The 19,583-nt window shown below is 38.4% G+C and overlaps 1 protein-coding gene and 1 long non-coding RNA gene across 2 annotated transcripts; both read right to left on the reverse strand.

Annotated features, from left to right (window-relative positions):
* Positions 1 to 12,719, reverse strand: LOC139968997 (DNA-directed primase/polymerase protein-like). Its single transcript, XM_071973661.1, has 10 exons — positions 12,532 to 12,719; positions 10,376 to 10,471; positions 8,607 to 8,685; positions 7,693 to 7,950; positions 6,834 to 6,981; positions 6,399 to 6,557; positions 4,401 to 4,569; positions 4,017 to 4,081; positions 2,829 to 3,054; positions 1 to 1,323 (listed from the first exon to the last, which is right to left on the reverse strand). The coding sequence occupies exons 1-10, from the start codon at positions 12,570 to 12,572 to the stop codon at positions 987 to 989; spliced, it is 1,578 nt and encodes a 525-aa protein (XP_071829762.1). The 5' UTR covers positions 12,573 to 12,719; the 3' UTR covers positions 1 to 986.
* Positions 12,720 to 15,636: 2,917 nt separating this feature from the next.
* On the reverse strand, positions 15,637 to 17,094 carry LOC139969002 (uncharacterized). Its single transcript, XR_011793616.1, has 2 exons — positions 16,800 to 17,094; positions 15,637 to 15,767 (listed from the first exon to the last, which is right to left on the reverse strand). It is a non-coding gene; the product is annotated as an uncharacterized lncRNA (long non-coding RNA).
* Between the last annotated feature and the right edge of the window lie 2,489 nt (positions 17,095 to 19,583).

The following is a 19,583-nucleotide window of genomic DNA, read 5'->3' on the forward strand; positions in this document are numbered from 1 at the left end:
TTGGTTATCTTCAGTCTTAAAATGACCTGTATCAACAAAGGCACATAGGTGAAGGAGGGGAGTAGGATGGGGAGCCTCCCCACTTTCAAAGTGAGAAAGCATGAATGAGTATGTTTCTGTCTATCCTACACCCCCCCCCCCATCCTCCATACACACACACATATACTCAACTAATTGAGGATATACTTCATAATATTGCTGGTTTATTCAACCGGATCCTTTGAATTACAAAAAGGACTAGGTAATCAAATTATCCAGGTTCAATTTGATTCACCTCATTGCTGAAGTACCTTGTGGTACTTCAGTAGTGGACAAAAGCTCAATTGATAATTTAAATAGCCTTACTAGAAATGTTAGACTGCAAAAGTTGCCAGCTTTCATTGCCTGTTGGGCATCTAAACCACAATTCTCCTGTGAGGGGCCTCAAACCCTGCCAGCCTTCTGCAATCCCCTTCCACTTGGAAGGGCACTTAAATGACAATTCTCCTGGTGAAGGGCCTCAAACCCTGCCAGCCTTCTGCAATCCTGTTCCACTTGGAAGGGCACCTAAATGACAATTCTCCTGGTGAAGGGCCTCAAGCCCTGCCAGCCTTCTGCAATCCTGTTCCACTTGGAAGGGCACCTAAATGACAATTCTCCTGGTGAAGGGCCTCAAGCCCTGCCAGCCTTCTGCAATCCTGTTCCACTTGGAAGGGCACCTAAACCACAATTCTCCTGCGAGGGGCCTCAAGCCCTGCCAGCCATCTGCAATCCTGTTCCACTTGGAAGCTACATTAAATGCTGTGTTTTTGTATGGCCAAGCATCAACTTCTCTAACCTTGTCTTGCAACACCACTGTTCTGTGTGTGTTTCTCTGCAATGTTACCTAAAAGACAAAAGCCTCAATGGCTGGATAGCAATATCATTAAAAAGCAGTCACTGCATTTAAAATTGATTGCACTTTAATGTGATTCCAAAGTCACCTGTCATTGCCCATGAATGTTCCATCAAGTTCTGTGGGGTGAAACAATTTGACTTTCAAGTAATTTATTGTAAACTTCACTAAATTCTTCATCAGTAATGTCTTCTTCTGCCACAGCCACATTGATGGTTTCAGTAGAAGAGCAAGTGTTCTCTATGGACACTGTGCTACTATACATATCTCCTTTGCTGCCATTGTCTACCATTTCTAAAGCACGTAGAAGTTCCTCATCTTCATAATCCTCAATTTGCGGTAAACAGTCGACTGGTAGAGGGAGCTCTGGTGATTTGTAGTCAATTCTTTTACAGTCAGGATCATGACACTTCTGATAGAATATTCTCCTCTTCAAATTCACAAGAATCCTGTGAAACAAATGATAAAATCCAACATCTGAACGACATGAAAGAACACACCTCACATGACTTCATCTGGCTTCAGTTTTCATGCCAATGTAAGGTTGAAAAACATCAACAGATATTCATCAAAGAAGAAACACTTTATTTGTTCAGACACAAATGAGGCCCACACATGTAGTGTGGTAGGCCATACATGTTAATATTCATGAACTTGTGCACACCAAAATGAAGAGGTATTATGTATCGACTAATGCAGGCTTGCAGCAACATAATAGGAAACTTGAATGGCTCTCATATCTTGCATGTGGCTCCCCAATGAGTACAAGAACCTTATTGGTTTTGGTCATTTGCGATCATCAAAGGTCACACTCTGTACAGCCTTATAAAAACGATATCCCAAGATAGGTTACATCACATAGCTCACTCATATTTGCCATATACAGTGAGTACAAGAACCCTATTATTTTTGGATGGACGTCAATGGTCAATTGGGGTCAGCAGAGGTCCAAATGTCAAACTATCAACAGGTTAACTATTAAAAAAGTCAGCTCTTTGTTGTTACAGGAAGCATGCAAAATAAATTACTAACAACAATGTCCCCCTGTTTTTCATCATTGTGGTACTATGTCACAAGATTCCCAGTCATCAAACCATGTAAGCACTGACTCTGTTTAGATTTATACTGCTTTCCAACTGCATTATTAACTTCAGCCAGGGTTATTAACTAATAAATTACTCTTGTGATGCATATGTAACATATTTAAAGGCAAGTAACTGCAGGGAGGGGTTTCACTCTGTTTGTTGAGCAATCATGTTTACAAGCTGTTTTCAAAGATTTCCCATTAAGCCCCATCCATTCATGAATATCAATGATGTAAAATTGTTTTTGAAAAGAACATTTACTTATTATGTAGTTACCCATACCCAGTATGAACAAAATCGGCCATATGGTTGAAGAGATGGTGACATTTTCAGAATTTTACGTTAAGCCACTCATTAATAAGCAGGATAGCCCTACCAAACACAACAGGAAACATCTACTGACCATGACCAAAAAATATACCAAATATGTCATCAATCACATATTTCCTTCTTGAGATCCTTATTTTACAAGCTAGAGCAACATATGCACAAACACACCCACACATACACCAACTTGACTGAATAGGTTGCGATGAATGCCAAAGCACCAGCACCAAACACAACCGCACGAATGTCAACCCACCAGTACAACATGTTGCTAATACAACCTCTATCAAAGAAAATAAGCTTTCATGACCTATGATTGCAAACAAACATCAAAAATTAAAGCACAAGTTGCTCTGTGATGACATTTCAAGACTTGTATATGAAAACATGATATCTCCCCCAAAATAAAATTTCCTTTTCTGTCGTAAGAAGGATCTCTGACACAGATTATTGATGATGGTTTAACTTTGCTTCTCCATAATTCAAAGTATTTCAGGATTCCTGTTTCATAAACTTTCACTTATTTACTGGTGTGTACTTACATGATGTTGTTACTCTTGTGAGCTCTTTTGATATTTTCACACCATCTATTTCCTATAATATCATACAACATAGTGCCACTCTCTGCAAAATACACCCATCGACGAATGTTCCCCTGCACGTCGCCTTTGGTTACGACAGTCTTTATGAAATCATCCAGATCAGAGAATGGAGAAGGATCGGTCCTGTAGCCTTCTTTGTTTGTGCTTCCAGGACTGGACTGAGGACCTATACAGAGGTGGAACAGTAACAACATGGCTTTATATCAGTGGAATTACTATACACAGAATCAGCTTTCAATGGATAAGTCAAGAAATCTTAAACTCATGTCCATCTTAACCCCTACAGGATGTCTGCTGAACTCCTGGCATTTTTAACCTTTGAAACAGAGCTACTTTCAACTGAATTGTATCAGATTTGTAGCAGGATTGCTGGACTTGATTCCAGCAGTGTACATGTTTATGCATGTCTCAGTCCCAGTTTTCTTTTCTCTTCTATGTAACCTATTCTTAATATCAGCAATGTAGTAACACATGACTCACACATGACTCACACATGACTCACGACTCACTGAATTGCATAAGTCAGGTGACTCGAAACAAGTTTGTAAACTTTGTTTTCATTGGTATAATACAGTGACTCAAGTCACAAAATTTCAGGTAATAATCAGCGTTGTATTGGAGTCTAGCACATTGGAATCTGAGTTTGAGTCCCTTGGCATCTAAGTCTGAATGATGTAATACTCCCAGTATCAGTCCTTTGTATCCAAGTCAAAGTCCTTGTCAGAGTCAAACATATTATTATTAATACTTGATAAAAATCTTCAGCCTTGTGTCTAAATGAACATCTGTCATAACTCCCAAATGAAAAACAAGATTTTTCTCAGCTGTTTGGGGAAGTTGTTCACAACATTTATCAATATTAATGATGGCATTTTTATAAATTTAATAATGAAATAGCAATTTAACCCATCTCTGAAGTTAAGGGAATTATGTCAAATGCAGAACTTTCTGCCAGGTACCTCCCCATAAAAAGACACATCAACTAAAGACAATTAACATAGCTAATTAAATCTGTTTCCTAATTATTCTAGCACACTTGCCTAACTACATTTTGGGATATTCACATATATACCACATAGAGTTGCAATATATTTTTCTCAAGCTAAAATTCTACAAAGTTTTACTCACTTGTTGAAATATTGCTTTCTCTTACAGAACTCTCAAACGTCAGTACTTTTGTGTTTGAAGTACACCTGTGTAAATGTCAAAGAGAATGCTTTATGAGACAATTCGTACAATATTCTTGTAAAGGCAATGGAAAGTGGCACCAATTCTGAAGTTTGAAGAGCCACAATGGGTAAAAGAAAACATTGCTTCAGCAAACGTCTGGTCATGAATAAATGAAATAACCAAATTTTTGTCAAAATAAACTGATCTCAGCTTGTATTCATTTTACGATTACTGACATCTCACTCATCACTGGATACTGAAGCCTCAAGTGACACTTAAGCAACATCACAAGTCTAACCTTAGAGATTGCAGGACAATCATGTTTAATCATGATCTACTTACTTTATATTAGTAATTAAGCTCTCCATAAATATTTCCTTGTCTTTATTCACAATCTTCCTTTTGGGCTGTTTGAGCTCAAATTTATTATAATCTGCTACCAGCAGAGGGTTATTTTTACCCAGCTTGATACACTTGTAAAGTCGAAAGTTGCGGTTTTTAGTATAGACACCTGCAAAGAAAGTTATTATAAAACACTTTAAAAGCAGCACAAACACAAAATCACTTGTGAGATGAAAAGATTTGAAAAAAATTAATGAGTGCTTCTAAGCTGAAGAGATCCAGAATTCAAGACAGCATTGTGCTTCTGATTCAATAAATAATACTAAGACAAAAGGTTAGCATGCAGCCATCCCAGAAGGAAGCTACCAAAGCTAGCATAAATCTTCAGCAAATTAATCAATGATCCTGGGAAGAGTATTATTCCTATTATGTTCTCAGTAACAGTTTGAACATGTGTTTATCTGTTAATTGTCTATTTTTCTTCAATATGTTGAAAACAATGCCATTTTTAAAATTCTCATGAACATCAAAGGCAACAATTAGACATGATAAATGAAGGATGCAGGGAACACAGAGAGGTATATTGATATTAATCTTCCTAAATGTCTTTTCTACCACCTATCACTGGGAAGTTTATTTTATATGTATTATACAACATGGTTTTTGTGTTAGCAACAGAATTGGTTTAATGTCAACATGTACTACTAAATATTGAAGTATCACAATGTTTGACAGCAAAGTGCATTTTGTTTACTGCTGCACACCTATTGGGCAATTCTTTTGTAATTTTGTTACTGGGCACTATGTGGATTTGTTTACTAAGTCTTCATATTTATTTATTTGGCAGCATAAAATCCCTTCTGTTACTGTTACTTGTCATTTAGCCTCTGAAGAAGATCCTGCTAGGATCGAACCGTCAGGCCAACTTACTTTTACACAGCATAAAATCCTGTCAGAGTCAAATTCTGAAGCATCAGTCACACAGGTTTATAATATATTAGGAGTCTTGCAGTAACCTCCTTAACATAGTGGCTGAATGTCTAAAATGCATAGTTTATGAAGCAGGGAAAGCTAGGGATACATAGAATATTGTTCATCCCAAGAAGTATCAGGTTCCAAGTTCAGAGCTGACCAACGAGCCACTGACTCACTCGACTGAACAATGTGACAGACTGTGATAATGTGACAGAGTGTGATAATGTGACAAAGTGTACTAATGTGACCGACCGTGCTAATGTGACCGACCGTGCTAATGTGACAGACCACACTCATGTGACAGGCTGCGCTCATGTGACAGACCATGCTCATGTGACAGACCGCGCTCATGTGACAGGCCGCGCCCATGTGACAGGCCGCGCTCATGTTACAGGCTGCGCTCATGTGACAGACTGCTGATGTGACAGACTGTGCTGATGTGATAGACTGTGCTGATGTGACAGACTGCTGATGTGACAGACTGTGCTAATGTGACAGACTGTGCTAATGTGACAGGCTGTGCTGATGTGACAGGCTGTGCTGATGTGACAGACTGTGCTAATGTGACAGACTGTGCTAATGTGACAGTGATACCACTTTCTTGCAAGCCCCGACACATTCATCATCAGCCAGCAAATCTTTTATTTGGTCCCGACAGCTTGGAGCTGAATCTAAATGTTTACGAAATCCACTCTTGATTAGAATCTGAGGCAGGTACCCATCCCGCCAGTGGGCGGACAGTATACCTTACACTATGTCCTTGATACTGAAGTTCAAGGTTAGGCTTTATCTGGCAGAATTTGTCCTTCAGTGATATCTGTTTTGTATCTGTTGCTCTATGTATGAAAGGGTTGGCTAACAGACATGCCTTAAATATCTTCCACTTATGACAGTATCACAAATACAGCTGTAGTATTCAGGTTCTTTAGCATTGCTGCTCTAGTTTAAAATTCTTGGGTATTATTACTTGCTATAATAGTTGAGCATTGTTTCCAAATACGTGAAATGAGTCAGTTTACTCACCTTCATCAATAAATAAGGATATTTTGTCATTTTGATCCAGTACAAACAGTGTTGTTTCATCTTCATTAAGTCTTGGCTTCTTAGCAATACAAGGTACCTCATCACCATCAGTACTTTGCAGTCTTCTCAAACCATCACATAAATGGTGCACAAAATGCCCTATGAAAATGACATATTATAAGAATTAATTCTTCATGATTTCTGTACAATCATACAAAATACATGGATGTTGAATAACCATTGCACCCTCTTTTCCAGCAGAGCATATTCATAAATAATAAAAGATAGCATGGACACATGATCTACCTAGAGGCTTCATCAATAAACTTCTTGAGTTTTCACTCTACAATTTTTTTTAAAGGGAATAAAAATATACAGCCTTACTTCCAAAATTTGTGAATTACCCCATCAATCATCTTGTTAATTTTCTCTTACCAGCATGTATATTGTCTTTGAAAGCGGCACTTTTAAGGTTGAAGATCAGATGAGAGCTGAATTTAGTATCTGTGGTGGCATCAAAAACCATGACATCCTTACTGCTGCAGGAGATGTGAAAACTTTCCTGGAGTTTCTGGCAAACAATCTGTTTTAAAACCAACAGCACTACTGAGAAAACATGGGCAAGAAAGCACAGTGAAACGATGAAGTTAAATACTAAAGAATTGCACACCACAATTGTGACGATGCAATCCATTTCATGATGGGACTCGTAATGTCTTTTCTCTTGATTGATGTGCCCATGAATATGCAGATCCCTCCCTCCTCTATATTGGACGGTACTGGAATTTTTGCCATGTTACCTGCATTTTTTAAATATCACCTCCCCCCAACCCCAACCGCCTTTGCAATTTGGCTAATGACAGACAGTATCATCACTGCGACAAATCATATGCCATGCTGCCCATGCACTTCTGCAGAAATAACCAATAATTCTACTGTGCTCCAGCAGTCAGTATTACTTTTACTTTTTTCCTGGAGAGTTTATTTCTCAATGAAATTCATTGATTTGATGGTTATCTTATAATTGTTTATTTCTGATCCATGTTGGACTGGCGTAATCAATTTGGAAATGCGCTTATTGTCCTACATTAAATCTTGCACTGGGTATGACTAATTAAAAGTCACCAGTTGTTAATACACAACATTTAGTTTCATTATATTGTAACAACAAAGGTCAGTGAATTCAATCAGCTAGAAAACCTTCCCTGTAATGATATAAATGCTGAGATATAATTTAGCTACTATGAGCACTTTCCAAACTCTAACCTCAGATTTCAGCTGGCAAGTAACAAACCTCAATTAAGGATTCAACCATTTGTCTCCCATCATGCATTGGGTTATATTTCTTCTGGTATTCTAGATCAAAGTATAATTTGCAAGCAGCTCCCTCGGGTATGACCTCGTAGAAGGTTGCTGGTTGCTGGTGCTTAAAACGGTTTTGTATGTGGTGCCAAAGCTCAGAGTAGCTGGTTACAACGTATTTCCTCTTCCCTGTACTGGGTGTATCAGGACTTTCAGCAGAACGAGGCTCGTATGCAAACACATGAACATCCTATCAAAAAAAGAACATATTGCTACAATTAAACTTCAAACAAACAAAAAATCACTTACTTTACAGCTGGAATGCTATACACAAGAAACATGGAACATCAATATTTTGTCTTTAAGTGGCCCATGTAAAGGTATTGAAGACTCGCCCCAAACCACTTGCCGCGCTCTGAAAAAGTTAACTTTCCATTGCTTGCAAGTGAAGTTTTCTGCTTGTCGCTACAAAATGCAGACAGTAATGAAACGTGATACCTTGTTATCTTTAGCTGGACCTGAGATGTCCATTGCTGTATCTTTTGTACAATGTGCTGTGGGTATTGACCGCAGCTGTATGTACTGACTGTACACTAGTGTTTAATTACTGAAGGTAGCAAGCTGTGTAAGTATTTTCTGGGATCGATGGTGGTGTCTAACACTTCTGTTACACCTCATTCGAAACTAGGTCATTTTACCGGCATTAGACATTTCTTTTTGCGCGAGTCTTCAAACCCTCAATGGCCTTAAAGGTATTGACAGCTGGAAGTAACAGGCATTGTTTGTTTCTGCAGAAATTTAGAGTGGCCTTAAAATGCCCTTTTAAGACACAAACAACAGTGTTTTCAGTTGCAACTTCGGTTTTGATGGTTAGCTCTTACTTCAGTTTTGATGGTTAACTCTTACTTCTTTATCCAACACTGCAGTGTCTATGGCACCTTTCTGTCGGTAGAACTCTTTCCAAAATGGGGAAGGGTCTCTTAACCTGATAAGAAATAGAAATGAAATTCATTGTAGATAAATGTTCAAGTAAATACAAACAATAATACTTAATTCTTTGGACTCTACAATCATATTTTCCACCCTATCTAGCCTTCAAAATGGTGACTGTTTAGCACTGCACCAGTGTACCACCATTGGCCCATTTCTGGTCAAAACACATAATCTCTTCATTCTGGATCCACCCCAAACTGTGAAGATGGTCCCATAGACACAGGGTGGGTGAATGGTGGGAGTGCACTCCAGACTGACCAAGACCGCCAGGATTAGGACCAGGGCAAAGGAATGAATGGTAACATTGAACAGTACCGCTGTACCGACACCATGAATCTGTTTGAAATCATCCAGAATGACAGTCAAGTTAATGCGTAGGAAGCCGTGAGATTAAACACACCTGGTGCTACAGGTGGATACATGTATAGACAGATGAATTCTTGATAAGCCAGTGAGCACTCTGGTCAGGGGGTGATCTTCTGGGGCAGATGACCAGCCATCTGGTCAAATAGTAGCGTTGATGATGATAGTCCCCAGTTTTGGCTGGAGGTGGAAGATGGGTATGATAGGGATGTATCCTTTCTTGTAATGACCCAAACCAGGGATTTTGGGGGGCATTTACTGTGCTCCTATCTTACCTAGCTCAAATCTACTATTGCACATTGTGACAGAGTCACAAATGTGGCAGGCCCAACCATGTTTGCCATCTTCATGATACTGATCATGAAGCAGTCTGCCAGCACTGGTACAGATGAAGCATGCAGAGAAGGCTGTTTATTCGCATGTCAGTTGAATACCAGGTGCAAATATCCTGACCTATGATAGCAGAGAATTTCCAAGGAATATCAAATTACCATGCTAGAAAGAATGAGACTCTCTTAAGGACATTCAATTAGTAGCAACTAGGTTAGTTTCATGTTTTGATATATAAGGAATTTCTCTAAACAAACATTAACTACATATTATACAAAAGCACAACGGCATATTAAACTAAACACAGCTGTGGAGAGCAAAAGTGGTAAATTTCCAATAGGATTTGTGATTAAAAAAAGGTTTAGAAAAGAACAGATTATCGATTTGACTAGTCAAGTTTCATTTGTTATAAAAAGTGAATGGCAATCTTTGAAATTTTACATATGCCTATAGCTTAACTTGCAAATGGTATGAAGTAGCATATCTGCTATGAAGTATTGTAAGGGAATGTTGTATATGTACATGGCGAAAAGAATTAACAAAGGTTACATCCATCGTGCTATGAGGATTGAATTAAATTTGTTTGTGACGAATGATTGCCATGTATTTTAAGTAAGAGCTATTGAAAAACTATTTATCTTGAGATGCTGAGTTCATGAGAAATTTCTTTCTTGACCTCTTCTTACTGTCGGTAAATAACGATGAAAAACTCCAAAAATGTGTGACTTCTTCCGATCATAATAAAGTAACCTTCTGCCTCGTTCATAAATGTAATAAAATCTCTCCATGTACCATTATTCTCAAGAAATATTGGGAAATTAGATATAATTTGACCACCTAAAGAACATGTGAACTTTGACCTCCACCAAAACCAATCATTTTCAGCTCATAAAGGGGAAGCTACATGTCAAGTATAAGGCTGACAACCATTTGCTTCTTGAAATTTACAAGATATCAGTACTTTAGAAACTATAACAGTTATTGGTTACCTTGGTTTGTATTCTGGCACAAGGTGATGTTCTTGATAAAACTTTGCCTTCTCCTCTAGGGCTGCCAACTTCTTCTGCCATTTTCTATCCACTTCACTGGGAACGAAAAAAAACAGCTGCTAAACTTTGTGCCACTAGTAAGACACAATTCATACTGTCATATAATAACAACAAAAACTACAGCAGAAATATCACCACTTCTGAAGCAAAAGTTTTGACATATATTTTAAAATCAACTTTTCAACCACCTAGAAAGAATTGTCTATGCAAAATAACGGGACAAACTAAAACGCATGACCGAATGACAATTGACTTTGTACAGGGTTAATTATCATTTGCGAATGACAGCGAATGGCAGCGAATGACAACGAATGACAACGAAGGACAGTGTTGAGAAGAGATAGAATGATTAACGGAGTGGAGTAAATGTTATTGGTTTTCTGCGCAAAAATGATTTGAGGAAAATCGAATGTTACGTGGTTGCAGGGTTTTGGTGTAATTTACAGATAGAAACTACAGGGAAAGTAATTGTGTGGGAATGCACTTGCGTGCTGTGCTTTTTACCTCTGTAGATTTATATAGAAAGATAACTGAAGCCGTTTCAAGATTATAGTTTCTAACATTTAATATCGGAAAAATGACGTTAAATTACTTTTTAAATCAGACTTACAATTTCGCTTACTATAAGGTGCGTTTTTATCTTGTCCGTATACTTTACTAGATCTAGATACCCACGAAGTCTGAACTGTGATATCCGGTTGAAGCAAATGTCTGTGCTGTCATTACTGTCATTCGTTTTAGTCAACGCAAATTTTTAGTGTGTACAACATATTGTCATTTGTTATGTGTAACGCAATTGTCATTCGTTTTAGTAACACCCAAAATAACCTTAGTGCTGTTTAAAACTGAAAAAAATCTCTCTGAAAGAATGTTCCAGACCTTGCATGTAGAACTTGGACTACCATGATCCATGTGCAAGAAAGGTCCATTGAAAAAGTATTAGAATATTTATACCCAACTACCCACACCAAAACAATTTGACTGTGGTGAATGCTAAACCTCACCGAATACAACCAGATGTCAAACTGAATGCAGACAACATTTGCAAGTAACAAAGTTGAACAATAGGTAAACTGACATTACACTTAAAAGGCTGTCCCTTTTGTTAAAGGGAGTGATGATTCGCGCACAAAGAAACGTCTCATGCCGGTAATCTGACCTAGTTTCGAATGAGGTGTAACAGAAGTGTTAGAAACCACCATTGATCCCAGGAAATACACACACAGCTTGCTACGGTCGGTAATTAGACACTAGTGTACAGTCAATACATACAGCTACGGACAATACCCACAACACAGTGTACATGGCAACAATGGACATCTCAGGTCTAGATAAAAGATAACAAGGTATCACATTTCATTACTGTCTGCATTTTGTAGCGACAAGAAGAAAACTTCACTTGCAAGCAACAGAAAGTTAACTTTTTCAGAGGGCGGCACACTGTTTGGGGCGAGTCTTCAATGCCTTTAGGCGTGATACCTTGTTATCTTTAGCTGGACCTGAGATGTCCATCGCTATATGGTTTGTACACTGTGCTGTGGGTATTGACCGCAGCTGTATGTACTGACTGTACACTAGTGTCTAATTAACGACGGTAGCAAGTTGTGTGTGTGTATTTTCTGGGATCGATGGTGGTGTCTAACACTTCTGTTACACCTCATTCGAAACTATAGGTCAGATTATCGGCATTAGACGTTTCTTTTTGCACGAGTCTTCACACCCTTTAAATGAAGGTGATTTGAGACATTTTAGAAAATCTTGGGTGAAACATGATGATTCTGCAGCGGGAGCTAGCAGATGGGTTGGGGAGCACTATGTTAAACTTTGAGCTCTTCTAGCTCAAAATCTAAACCGTCATGGTGGCAAAAGTTGAATGTGCTGTGATAGCCCAAGCCATCATATGGTGAGTAGGCCTAGGGCATGTCAGTTGAAAACGTCTATGCTCTAGCGTCCTTGGAATGGGACCAGTTTAGTGTGTAAGTCAACGGAGCAATTAATTGTGGTGCGACACCGACTGCAGGCCTAGGGGGGCTAGGTCTACATGACTTGACTTGGCCTACATATTTCTTGTTAGATCTAATCCTAGGATATGTTACCTTCCAGCAACACTGTTCCTAGGTTGACCAGCTTTCTCCATAGATATGTCTTTTATTGTTCTGGTCGTACCAGTGGGAGTCACTGATCAGCTAGTGTACACTTCAGTGATGGGATTACGTCTAGCGGGAATTGCTCTTAACGCAATTATCTGTGAAGTTTTTAACTTGTACTGTACTTGTCTGTACTGTGTGAACAGTTGGGAAGCAGACCCAAGGTTCGCCGGAATTTATTAAGCTTTGGTGACGTCACACATTTTGAATTTCGGCGGTAATCGTTCACTGAGAGACGAGAAATAAATGTTGAAATAAATGTGTTGTTTTCATTAAAACCTCATTCAAATGTCTACTGAACCTGGAAACTAAGATAAAAAGGTTTCTGACTTACCACTAGCGATAAATTCGAACAGAAATACTCACAGGAAATCCGCTAAATTACAGGTGATATTTAGGTCACGGCTGCAAAAGCCGTAGCGACCGATCATGAAATCGACTCATAAAAGACTTAAAATACCGGAACAAACGCCAAATGTTCACAAACAGTTAGATAATTTCATTCCAAACACAGAAACATCCGTCAATTATCACAGTCTGCTTGAAAACGGCCGATCACAATTCATTTCACATGTCTCCAATGCTCGCGGGTGATGTTGGGCCGCCATCTTTGAAATTTTAACAAGTTAGCATCCTATATACAGCTATACATTTAACACAGCGTATGCGCTGGAATGCAACAACACAGAAGCCAGTGTACATACTTCGATCGATTTTAGCAGATGTAATAGGTTTATATAGGTTTTTGCTTGGATAAATCCATACCACAAATGAAAACATTCGTAAAATATCAGGTTGCTAGAAAACAACCGGTCAAAATTCAGTCCACACGGCACCGAGTGATGTTAGACAAATTCAGTGATGACTGAATTTGTATAGAAGTTAGCATCATATGATCCAGCTCTACATTCAACTCGTTTCCACGGTTCGTAGGGATATTCATAAGCACTACGTAGCAGCCGATGCTCAATCACCTGGTTCGGTTTCAATTGCACGTTTCAACGATGGTGTGTGCTGGGGGAGGTGGTGGTGGGTGATCTCAGACAAGTGATGTGCTTAGCATATTACATCACACCCTTTCTGAAACCTTGAGCATGCAATTCAAAGAGTGGGGGTGTGGTTACTATCGCGAATTAAATTCTCTGCATGTGCTTAGCCTTATCATAGTAACATTGCACTGCATATTCCTTAGCATCCCATGAGAGGTGAAGTCAAAGTATATTGATAGGAACAATCCCCACCCCCCCCCCTTCCACAGGAGGTATCCGCCTGTTGCATAACTTGCATGGTGATGGATAAGTATGTGCAACTGCATAACTGTAATCACTTTCTTGCAAGAGACTGCAATTAAAGGTACAGAGGAGCAGAATAGCATGTTTGTCTTTAAGGAGCTGTAAATATTATTAGTCTTATGGCCATGTGGTATGAGGTACAAGATCCAATTTCTGACACCTTTGACAAACAAAGAATCAAATAGAATACCAATTGTAAAGGAATTTCTCTTTTATTGGAGGAAAATTACTTTTACCTGAAAGACTGATTGCCTTAAAAAAAAAATGTTAAAAGAAACCTTAAAAGAATTACTTGTTAAAAATTAGAGAAGAGGTTAAGCAATACTTAGTAGTTTTTACTAAGGTGTTGTTCATCTAATATATGAACACACTATACTTTTGATAGTTGCTCATTAGAAAACCTCAATTTTAAATTGATTTGAAACACATAAAAAATAATGTTACCATGCTGTATTTGCCACAAATATGCTAGATATTCAAGTATGGTCACCTTTGTTAAAATTCTTACACTATTTGTATTTTTCCTCACTGGGACATTCAGTCACCTTGTTTGTTCCTCAAAATGTCTGAGAACAATTCGAAGAGTAAAGACCTCAAGGAAAGTACTTTTTGAAAACTTCGAGCAATTATAGCGTGCTATAATTTGGGGCCTATGCTGACTACCTTTAGAAATCATTCGAAACACTTCAAAGCAACACAACAGATACAGTATAAAGACGCTTTTCCATAAATGTAAGTTAAAAGGTGAAATGAAATTTTAATTGAAAGAATTGGATGACTATGTCTTCAATGAACTGTTTTGGTACGGCCAAAGTAAAGGAAATGTTTCATGCTCAATGAACAAACACTCATGACAAAATAATTGTTTGGTAAGTTAATGTGAGTGAGATTGACAAAACTGACTTTAGCATTTTACTTCTGTTCTTAGCAAGCACATTAAGATGTTTATGAGGTGTCAGCAAATATGTAACGAGAAAATTCAGGGTGAAGTAACAGTGTAACAACCTGTGCGATAGCAAAACTTTCACAATTTCTCCACTTGCGTTTTTGCAAGGACCAGCAAATTGATCTGACTTGGAAAAAATTGTATGTGAACTAACACATTACTTTACACTCTTGACTGGAAATGACTTGATTAGTAGCCTGTTGAAACAAGCTTTAATTAAAATATCTATTATACCTTGGTGAACAAATGCCATATTACTGTATAGGGTTAATGGGCCTCCCAATCTTAGTATTAAGCCACATCCCCTCATTAATATACATAATCAATATACCAAATATTATCATTTACCTGTCATCGGCCAACAACCACAATGTCTCAATGCAGTTAGACCAATTGCTGGGACTATATTTTTGAAACATTAACTATGAAATTGTGGCCTCATTAGTATTCATGATGAGTACCACGACTTGTCATTATTTGAAATTTGTCAGGTTTGACCCTGTGACAAAGCAACAAGAACAGGTCACTTTTACCCATTAGATTGTGTCTACAGAGTGAATTATCAAAGGTAGGTGTCACATATGCATAAACACAAAAATCAACTTGAGCCTTACTGAATGCTTAGGTTCGTGTACTTTCTGCAAGGAACAAAAGATGCACAATTGACTTTCCATTCCACCGCAACATTATTTCAACCTGGACCTACAAAAACAACCACATGCAATTGCATCAATATTTGCCACATGATGTATGACAATGAAGATAATATGGTGGGGTTTTTATTTTACACATGCATATTTGTTGAAACTGTGAATAATGTAAAAAAAAAACACATTAAGAAAGCAACTTGAAATAATTGCAGGCTACAATTGTCTCGAATATCGATGCATGTACTATATCCCAACTGCCCACAAAGGAGAATCCAACCCGCAGATGCAGAAAGAGTCCTGAAAATAAAAGAAAACAAAAATAAATATTAACAGAACATTGGATAATAGGAGACAATATTTAAAGTCACATGACGAATGACTTCACATTGCTTTTAAATGCAACAGGCAGAGATTAGTTGCAACAAGCCCATATTACGTAACATTGTAGTGGAACTTGTAAATGCATTTTCTCTCTGAAAATGACAGAGACATACAACAGTACAAGTTGAAGAACTTTGTAACAAAGTGAAATGGGCACATGCACAACCCCCCCAAAAAATAAGTGCAATATGAATTCACACACAAAAGGATACTACCAAAATGTGTTGCGAACAATGTACAAAATTCAGTGCAGAACCAATGTTCACCTGTCACTGACTCGACCAACCTATGTATCTAGGTACACCGGATTAAATCACACAAGGGTAAAACTACTTAGTACTAACCAGAGCCGACCAAGGCAGTACCTTTTTTTTTTAAATGTAAGCTTTTTAATTTTCAAGTACTATTATATGTACTAGTACTTATAATACTACTAGCAGCTGGGCTGATATGAAGGTATTGCCATTGCTGACAACCACTAGTGGCAGAAGTCAGTAGTAAACTTAAAATTACCAGCATAGGCCTAGTATTGTGTAGTTGTACTGTAGGGTCCTACTGCTCGGTCACTACAGTACTAGCACTACCCTAAAATTCAAGGAAACGACATTGTATTCGTAAACAATGTCTAACATCATTCATAAACACAAGGTCCCGTAATATGAATACACTGTACTGTAGAATACTTAAAACTATAACCCTAGGCTACACACTATGGTAATGCGCATACACATGTACATATTCAATAAACCACGATAGGATACGTTGATGCCGGTGATCAAGAGCAACCTTACAAATGTCACTTTAATTCAACCCAGAATGCTGGAACAACTCCGAATTTAGCCCAAAATCATTGTTCAATTTGTTTTATACCATTGACCGGACGATGGAGGTAGTACCTTCTTGAAAACGGAAAATGTGCAATTCGAAAGATGAAAGGTTTTTACTCACGTTTCGTTTTTATTTTTCAAGCCGGGGCGAAGAAATTTCCGAATTTCATCCACATCGTGAGTCTGACATCGTCGCAAACAGATATTTAATGAATATTTAACTTCTTTTCTTCAAGGTTTTGGTTCAAGCAATCCGATTGCTGCTCTATGAATATGTATTAAAACGGATTTTCAGACGATATCCAAGCTGCAGTGTACTAAAATGTAGTGATGGACTAAGCTCCCACAATGCATTTCACCGCTTTTGCGAAGTGTTTAATGATTGCGAAATAACGGTCAAAAGTCGCAGTCTGATTTCTGACTGTGAAGTAGGTTCTATGTAGCGACCGTCGATTTCAAAAAGATGGCGCTCTTACTGTTTACCCGTAGAGTTCCTTTATTCTATTCACCCGGACCAGTAGAATTCTCTCTGGTGGCGATAACTCCATGCATACAGCAGGGAGCTGCTACTCTAAGTAGCAGCTCCCTGCATACAGAGTCAATATCACATCCCCCACCAGTCAGGGAAAGTGCCGAAAATCAACAGAACACCAGTTTTTGATACGAAACAAAATCCGGTTCTTGTGCCTTAATGTTAGAGTACGCAAATGTGGTGCAAACATTTCAGTTGAGGCAATTTTGTTTAGTTTTGTTTGAAAGTTGTTTAGTACTGAGTATAACCGGGTTTGCTTACAAGTGACGAAAATTTAGCGAACACATAGCGGAAAATCATATGGGTCATGATGTGAAAATGTGACAGTGCCCGCATCAATACCCAAGTTGTAAGCTATCCAGTTATGGATATAGGGTAAATTTAGCTAGTGAGAACTTCTAAAAGGAAATAGAGACCACATTACTTTGACGACTAAGTGTGTTAGTTAACTTGGGGCAATTACATGAAGTACGCTACCATTCGACAGGTGGCGGAAAGAGGATTGAGTAAAAACCAATAAGCCAACAGACTTATAGTGATTCCTTGAATTTTCTAATGGAAGTAGTGCACAGACAATCGGGATCATCTTGGAGCAATCGTCATTACAAGGGTTTTAACCTTTGACCTCTATCGAACTCAAATGACCATTGAACTCGATACTGGGTTGTTGCACAGAGTAATATGGATTCACATATCACGTATGAATTGCTCCAAAGGACTCGGTTACGGCACAGATACAGTGGGCTGGAGGGCAGCCAAGCAGGGACTTTAATTCACATGGGTGAGGGGACCATGCATGATAACATATACATGATTATATACAATATACAGGGGAAGGTCCATGCGATTGTTAAATATTCACCCCCCCCCCAGGCCCCCTTTCCCATGAGATGGAAAATCGTATTATTGCAAATATAGTGGAAATTTTGAGATGAAAGAGTCAACATTTTCAGATAAAACGGTCGAAAGTTCGATACGAAATGTCCAAATTTCGATTGGGCCTTACTAATTTCCACTTTTCATATCTACAAAGTTGGAGAAAAAAATTCAAAATAATAAAATTGAAATTTCGATACAAAAAGCAAACAATTCTGAGGTGGGACAGGGCAAACAATGCTGACAGGACCGGGTACAAATCCCAGTTAATAACAAAGCCATCGGTCCCTGACTGAAAGAAAGAACACGGATTACGTTCCGCGATGAAATACAAATTGATTTTAGTCGTTTACTTACAAACAAGCTGACATGAAAAGGAAAGAATGACAAATTTTAGATGTTAGCCAAAAAGTTTAATAATTCCTTGCCACATCTTTGTGCTTGATAACTGATAATTCTAACCCCAAGTTCCCCCCCCCCCCAAAAGTATCAAATCTAAGCTTTACATTTGGAACTACCTTATTTGCTGACCTGAAATGATCTTTGACCTCCACATAAAACGATAGTGTTCTCTTATCGTGTAGGCTACTTTAAAGTAAGTATATGCTTTGATGGTATATTGGTTTCATTCAAACATTCGTTCAGAAATCACGTTTTCATGGTTTGGCCTCTATATAATTCAAATAACATTGACCCAACATAAAAAGAAAACGGTTTCTAGCACACATTCAGATGGTTGCATGCTTTAGCGTTTATATGATCGTGTGTAGCGTATACGTTATCATTATGAATTCTATTGACCTTTTACCTAATCAGATGTGTGCGTGTGATGTAAAGTTCATCCAATTACCTGTTGTGCTAATTAGTTGCTCTTCCAGACTATATTTTTGTACAGTGTTTCAGACTCTCGCATACGTTGACTTCAATGACCCTTGACCTCCACCAATATAACTAGGAGTTATTGTGCTCACAACGTTTTCAGCCTTCTTGACCTTGTTGACCTCCAATGATCTTCAATCCACTCTCCACCAACAGTGCGAAATTAATATACATCTGGGCTCTGATGCACAATTTCCACCTTTTGGCTTGCAGGTATATTCCTATATACCCCGAAAACAGGGAGTTGGTATATCTTGCCTCGAAGTGTTCACAGATACCCCGTTGGTTAAGTATAGGGTGGGCGCTGGCGCCCCGGGCAGTGGCGTTGCCAAGGAGGAGGGGGGGTGCTAGAGGGAACGTGCCCTCTCAAATAAAAATCGTGCCCCCCAGATGCGATTACTTTTCCAAAAAAAACCTGTTTTACAAAGGACGAAACGTATTATGTTCTTCAGTAAAACTTCTCCCACCGACCATCACAACAACCAGTTGTTTTCTCACTAACAAGGTCAAAGAGGCCCCGGCTTGAATCGCTAGTGCTTAAACTTCAGTATACTTCCCTGCCTCAAATTCAATTTCAATTTTCAACACTCTTATTTAAAAACATTATCAAAGCGAAAT

Source organism: Apostichopus japonicus, chromosome 6 (genome assembly GCF_037975245.1).
Source record: "Apostichopus japonicus isolate 1M-3 chromosome 6, ASM3797524v1, whole genome shotgun sequence".
NCBI classification, from domain to species: domain Eukaryota; kingdom Metazoa; phylum Echinodermata; class Holothuroidea; order Aspidochirotida; family Stichopodidae; genus Apostichopus; species Apostichopus japonicus.